General features: G+C 39.6%; 1 protein-coding gene across 1 annotated transcript; it reads left to right on the forward strand.

Moving 5' to 3' along the window:
- Positions 1–3,531: 3,531 nt before the first annotated feature.
- rasd1 (RAS, dexamethasone-induced 1) lies at positions 3,532–4,545 on the forward strand (the record flags this gene model as incomplete). Its single annotated transcript, XM_079261055.1, has 2 exons — positions 3,532–3,802; positions 4,016–4,545. 2 exons carry the CDS (start codon positions 3,532–3,534, stop codon positions 4,543–4,545), a joined length of 801 nt encoding a protein of 266 aa, XP_079117181.1.
- Positions 4,546–7,619: the final 3,074 nt, after the last annotated feature.

Below are 7,619 nucleotides of genomic sequence, written 5' to 3' on the forward strand. Positions count from 1 at the left end.
TTTCAATAAATGTAAGTGTACATTCATAAACTGAATTTACTTTTAGATTTACACCATTTCATTCCTCCCAAAATCCCACATTCCGACATGAATTGAACCCAACAAGACAAATCATATCCTTCAGTCACTGTCTCCTTGACAACGCAAACAATGGAGTGCTGGCTGAAGCATAGTAGAGAAAATGCTGTATTTCATGTTTTTTCTTTGCAGTGGTTTGGAGGATACTTTTCTGAAAAAGTATTTTACAAGTGGTACAGGGTTGCAAAAAGGTTGATGACCGCTGGTTTAGACCATCTTTCCATATCTAATTTGGCCATGTTCAGTGCCTTGGTGAAATTTTTATTGAACTAACCACTGTAATCATACGTCACACAAACACCCAATTAATCAAAACTGTCTGTACTAACTTTAAAAAAAAAGTGCAAAAACATATCCTTGGTGGACGTAAAAAGTTCACACTGGAGGTTGTTTGAGCTGCTGACACTCGGGTTGGAGTCTGTCTTCATATACAAAATGGTTACAGGTTACAGTCAAGATACATAATCAAATAGCTTATTCTAAAACCAGCTAGCAGCCTTGCTAGCCTCCTGTTTAAATCAACCTGCATCATGTAGCTCTAGCTTAGTCAGTTGCTAAGTAACACGGATACTGTGTTACTTAGCGTGGCTATTTTTAGCTTCATTGTGAAATTTTTGATTACCTGAGTTCAAATATAGTCCCTTAATACACTCATGGAACATTAAATATCACATGATTTTCCCACATTCGGTTAAATTAATGTAGAGATACCACAGAACTTGATTAGCACTGTTGCATAGCTTCACAGCTTGAGGAATCCATCCATGGGCCGGATGTTGGACCTCTTCTATTCAACTTCTGGTCCTTTTGGGTCAAATATTACAGAGCAACTGAATGGATAGTTGTCACCAGATGACTGCCTTTGTCGATTTTGTCAGTGTCTGGAGCAAATAAACACCTGGATGGGCGAATTTTCTGCAATTACATAAAAGCAAAACAGAGATTATTCAGTTTGGTAGCAAAGAGAAGAGGATCAGTAGTAGTAAACACCTGCAGATTAAACTCTTAAAATCACTGACAAAGTCCATAACCTTGGAGATTTATAGACTTTCAGCAGCATGCATCAAAGCTTCACAAAGAAATTTTTTACCAACTCAAGACACATCGACAGAATAGAGAGCAGGAGAAACTCATCCATGCATTCTTCTCCAGTAGACTGGATCGCTGGTCTTCTAACAGAAGACATTAAACATCTGCAGCTCAACCAGAATGCTGCTTTTTGTTGCATTTTGTTTCTCTTTATATTTTTATGTACTTAATAATGCTTACTCTGCACTCTGCTGAAGTGCTTTTCATGATTCATGTAAAGCACTTTGAATGGTCTGTTAGTGAAATGTGCTTTAACATTAAGTCGTTATACTTGCACAGGAAATAATCTGTTCTTGAAAATTTGTAGACAATTGTCAATATTTATAAAGGATGACTAATTAAAGAACAACTTGAAAATGTCCTTCTAGCTGGTGTAGTGACATAGAGACATGCGGGGAGACGCAGTCCACACACCCTGGAAGTAAACGTGATCAAGAAAATGTCTCCATTTGAGAGCGATTTTGACATCCCAGCAAAGAGCTGCTACAGGATGGTGAATTTTGGGCTCAACCAAAGTTGAGAAGACGGCCATCGTGTCCCGGTTCCTGAACGGGAGATTTCAAGGAACAGTACATCGAAGTACGACTATCGAAGACTTTCACAGGAATCTATACAGCATCATAGGAGATGTTTACCAGCTGGACATACTGGAACCACCATGGAACCATCCAATCCCAGCCACGAGGACACTTTCCATACTGACAGGTACTTATCCACTTTTTCACCTTGGAAAAAAAAAGAGCAATATTGTTGAAAAGATGTGTCACTGTGATGCTCGTGCGCCCTTTGCACGTGGCTGCAGGGTCTATGGGTGCATGCCTTGTTTTGCTGCAATGCATATGCAAAGTGCATGTTTAAACCAGAGATTTAACCTTTTTCTCTCCTCCTCTCTTCTTCTATTTCTCTTTCCCCAGGTGACGTGTTGTGACATTAGAGCCATGCAGGTCTAGAAAAACGTGAGGTGTTGCCTGGAGTGTCAATATAGCTTTGCGATGCCCTCTGCCAACCCTTCTGGATGCCCTGTTTGGTAAATTTCCCTGTTTATTGTATAAACCACAATTTTAGGTATTGGTTGTAAAAATACATAATTTGACTATTCTGACCAAACAAGCTAATTTTGTAGTGTTTTCTCTCTTTATTATATAAATATTCAGTTGTTTTTAATACTTGGTTTGAATAAATCACATTGAAGCACTGAGTTTATTTTTAAAAACATGTTTGGATAAGCTGCCCTGATGCCTGTAGCTTAACCCACTAGCAACCAGTACAAACCTAATTCACTTTGTGAACCACTGCTGAGGAAAAAACATGCAGACAGGCTAATTTCCCTCTCTAACAATCATTAATGACAGAAAGTTGCTCGGGGCCCATAACAGCTTAATACTCTTCTTTCACATGTTGTAGATGTGAGGATTCAAACTCCACTTTAACAATCAGTCAGAAAATTGATGCAGAGTGTTTTTCTGCTTACTCACACACTAACAACACACAGGCAGGCCTGTCAACCACCCAAGTTTAGTCCTCTGAGGAAGAAGTCTGGCCTCACACAGATAAAATCGTACTTGAGCGCCCTCTTTTGGTTATTGCGGTAACTGCAGCTTTCTCAACTCTTCACTCTTTTTTTCTGCCGAGTCACAACGAGAAGCTGCTGAGCTTTTTGGGAGTGTGAAGGGGTTTGAATGAGGCATTGGCAAACAAACAACCCTCCATATTGCAGTAAAATGTTGTATTTATAGTTCTTTCATGTTTTTTTTTTTTTAAACACAAGTTAAAAACAGTAATATAGACTATTTACATACAGGTAACAATTATTGCTTATCTTAAATTATGATGTTAAATATGAGAATAAATGCAGCTCTGTTGTCTGCAGACACTTACATCTGAGAGTTTTAATGGTATCAGAGCGTGTCTGAGGTTCAGCCTGATAGTAAACACAAAGCAGGTTAAACACCGGAAGAAAAGTAAATGATTAACTTGGTAATATTCCGTGGAAGTCATTATTTTGCTGCTGTGCACAGCATTCTTCTCCATCATCAAAATATCCCCATGTTTTATTTTTGAGAACATTTGTTTCGGTTTCCCAGTGATATCGTCTTCTCTTTGTTGGAAATGGGGGACTGGCGCACCAGTGGGAGTTTGGACCGTTTTTTCCCTGGTTTTCACGGCGCAACAAAGACCTACTCACCGAGGCGTGACGCGCTGTGGAGGAGGAGTCCAGCTCCAGCTTAAATACTCTGTTCCAGACTGTGATTCAGACAGAAACGGACTGTGCTGCTCACCAACAAACCTCTTCGCAGACCACTACCCGCTTTACGCGCACAAACAGCGGCGGGGAGACGCAGTCCACACACCCTGGAAATAAACATGATCAAGAAAATGTCTCCATCCGAAAGCGATTTTGACATCCCAGCAAAGAACTGCTACAGGATGGTGATTTTGGGCTCTACCAAAGTTGGGAAGACAGCCATCGTGTCCCGGTTCCTGAACGGGAGATTCGAGGAGCAGTACACGCCGACTATCGAAGACTTTCACAGGAAACTGTACAGCATCAAGGGAGATGTTTACCAGCTGGACATACTGGATACATCAGGGAACCATCCATTCCCAGCTATGAGGAGACTTTCCATACTGACAGGTATGTTGTCTACTTTTTCATCTTGGAAAAAAAAAAGTGCAGAATTATTGAAAAGATGTGTTACTGTGATGCTCTTGTGCGTCTTTTGCGCATGGCTGCAGGGTCTATGGGTGCATGTCGTGTTTTGCTGCAATGCATATGCAAAGTGCATGTTTAAATCAGAGAATTAACCCTTTTCCATCTCCCTCTCTCCTTCTCCTTCTCTCTCCTCAGGCGACGTGTTCATCCTCGTCTTCAGTTTGGACAACCGCGACTCCTTCCAGGAGGTGCAGCGGCTGAAGCGGCAGATTTATGAGACAAAGTCGTGCCTGAAGAACAAGATCAAAGAGAACATCGACGTGCCCCTGGTCATCTGCGGTAACAAAGGCGACAGAGAGTTCCACCGGGAGGTGCAGCAGGAGGAGATCGAGCAGCTCGTTGCTGGAGACGACAAGTGCGCGTATTTCGAGATCTCCGCCAAGCGGAACGAAAACGTGGATAAGATGTTTCAGACTCTGTTCGCCTTGGCCAAACTACCTCACGAAATGAGCCCCGACCTCCACAGGAAAGTGTCCGTGCAGTACTGCGACATGCTGCACAGAAAGTCCCTGAAAAACAAGAAGCTGAAGGACATTGGGGAGGCGTACGGCGTGGTGACTCCATGCGCCAGGAGACCCAGCGTGCACAGCGACCTCATGTACATTAAAGAGAAGGCGATCGGAGGTGGACAGGGCAAAGACAAAGAAAGATGTGTGATCAGTTAGGAGGACTTTGAGGCTCAGATTTGACATGAATCTTTGAGAGAAGGAGCCTGGTGCGTCAGCTTGAGATGCGACCACCGCGTCCGGCTGCGCTCAGACTTTGGGGCGGAGGTTTGGAGACGCCGGTGGGACGCGCTCTCATTGCGCAGCACCGTTTCCAAGACTCTGACTGGACACTCCAGTCCGCTTAAATCCACTGCCCGAGACACTGATAGAATGTTAGCTTGTTCTGCCATTCAGAGCCCAACGCGTGAAGTGGCTTCAGACCTTGTGAGACTCGCGCATCGATGCGTAAAAATGTGTTTTGTTGACGCTATGCCTTTTTGCAGATGCCAGAGAGTCGTGGCTCATGAGGTGCAATGTTAGGCGAGAGATGTTTACATTTTGTCGTAGGTTTTATAACGGCTAAGTACACTTGAATGTTTTGCTGCAATCTGAATTATTTTTATTGTGAATGTATTATTTATTGTATGTGTATTTTTTGTTTTTTCAATTTAAGTCAGAAAATCTTAAAATCTAATAAAAATGTGAAAAAAAAACAAATTTCTTTCTCTTTTTTTTTTTAAACTCCTTTACCTAGAAATGTGTATTTTAAGTATTTTATAGACAACCAACACCCTCGGTTCACGTCATTGGTGTGCAAATAGTTAACACTTTAACCCGTGTGCAACACTGCACTTTTCCTGAAAAAAAAACTTTATTGGGACAAACAGCAGCCATCTTCCATGATTATTTAACTGTGATATCAGATTTAGCAGTGCACTAATCCATAAAAATGTGCTCCAAAAGCCCCCAGTCAGCAAAATGAAAGCAAAGCATGTGCCAATTTCTCCTTAATTCAAACCCAAATAACACTAATTAAATTAATAAATATAAGCCTGACTAATGGGCTTATTTATTCTGAGAGCATTGATTTAACGGCTAAATAAACAGGAAGCATTCTATCTTTGTAAAGATGTTTGCACCACAATGATTCATGAATGGCTTCAGCTATAAGCTCCACTGACGGAGGGCAAACACATACTTCGAAACGTAAATCAAGAATCATTAAAAAGCTACATAAAGCTTGGTAAGTTATTCATACGCTCGATGAAAGCTTTTCATGCTGTTGCATCATAGTAGATTTCTGTGGTCAAAAATTACAAAGATTTTTTTGTGTGGTCCTTTGAACATTTTAGTTTGTTTGCAACACCAACAAAATACAAAACCCACTGACAGAAAACAGATGAGTCGTTTTCTAAAAATGAATCAATGATTAAATTTGCAATTCATTCATTTCAAGCAAAGACATATTTTTGTTGTGACAAACTTCATTTTTGTATGAACATATTCAGAAATATATATTCTAAACATGTAATACTAGTTACAGACGAAGAGGTGCTGAAGAAGTGAGAAAAGGCTGTGATTGTATAAAAGCACCAGCCTTCTGGAAGCTGCGACAGTCAGCAGATGGGTGAGGGTGCCAGGATTGGGTATTGAAGCAAGGATGGGTCATAGATAACAATTTTCTGCTACAGTCAGATAAAGATGAACAATTAACTCTTAAAAAACCAACAGCCCCATTCATAAGCAATAATGTCGCCAGTTTCAATCAAAAGAGCTAAACAAAAACATGACTATAAACAGTCTCAAATATAAATTTAGTGTGTTTTAAAAAAGGTTTTGTCCAACTTTTTTATGTGAAATTGTGAGGGACAGAGCTTTTACATGTTTGAATTTAAAGAAATATGTTTAAAAAACACTTGTTTTTTTTGTGGTTTGATGCAATTTGTGTAAGCAATTTATTAAGTTATTATAGAACCAATTAATTCATATTATTAGCCATTATACCTCCAAATAATTTTAAGTCTGCATTTATTTATCTGTTTATTTATTTATTTATATTTTCATTTGTTTATTTATTTATTTATTTCAAATGTAAAAGCTCGACCCTGTTACACAGTGACCTCAAAAATGTTTTTTTCAGGATAGCCTCGATTTTCAGTTTCTAAGGGCTGAATTTTGTATACTGAATATATCCCTAGCTCTAGCTCCATAAAGCTAACCAAAACAATCTTATAATAACATAAAATCTAAACAGAACTTATTACAAATGTACTGTTCAGAAAATAACAGTGACCCAGTCTTTTCTCATACCAGCTTTCAAGTCTTGGCTTTAAGGACAACAAAATTGGCACTGTAACAACAACAACAACATAGAAACTGTTTACATATTTACACTTTCATTTTTCCAGGTGTTTTATTTGTTTGTTTGTTTTTTGCTATTTACAATTATTCATGCTATTTACCTACTATTCTCACAAAACCAACTTGTTCAGCTTGTTACTGGCACCACGGTCGATCAGAAACATCTTTCGGCTTTATTCCAGCCAGAGAGGATCATTGTTTTTGCTATGTTCATGCCCACAAAGAACATGCTCACTAATTGATCTTAAGCTGCTCTTGCGTGGACATTTTTGCCAATTTAAGCTTCTGATTGGTCATGAATATGTGTTAAAAAAAAATCATGCTATCATGGAGCACTAAATGATGATTTACCACATAGAGTCAGTGAATAACCTTTATAGCTTGATGGATTACTAAGCTCCAGATGGAATATAAAGGTTGCATTGATTTATTGCTAATTAAAAATACTCCAAAACAACGGCACTACACTGTGTCTAAATGTACAAGTGTGGACTGGTGGACTTGTTCTGTGATAAAACTTTAAAGAATTTAGTCACAAAAACACTTATTTTGTTCTGGGAGTCGAGGACAGAAACCAGTGTTAGATGCACCTACAAGGCTTCAACCTGCATGGGAAACCTTCATGCCATGATTATCGATATTGCAACATGAACTTAAGGGATGAAATCCATTTTCACTCCACATTCTACGCTGTTGTAACCAGAAATGTAACCTGAAACTGTGTCAAACAGAAGACATGATGCATATAGTTCACTGTACACATGCTCATCCCAGATGGACAGAAAGACAGCAGACACGTGCTCTGTGGTCAGATGAATCTAGGTTTGCATGATTTTGGGTTTGGGGAAGAGGCCCATCAGTATTAGAGATAACTGCAAAAGCCAGCTTTG

Source organism: Telmatherina bonti (assembly GCF_933228915.1).
Source record: "Telmatherina bonti genome assembly, chromosome: 21".
NCBI lineage: Eukaryota > Metazoa > Chordata > Actinopteri > Atheriniformes > Telmatherinidae > Telmatherina > Telmatherina bonti.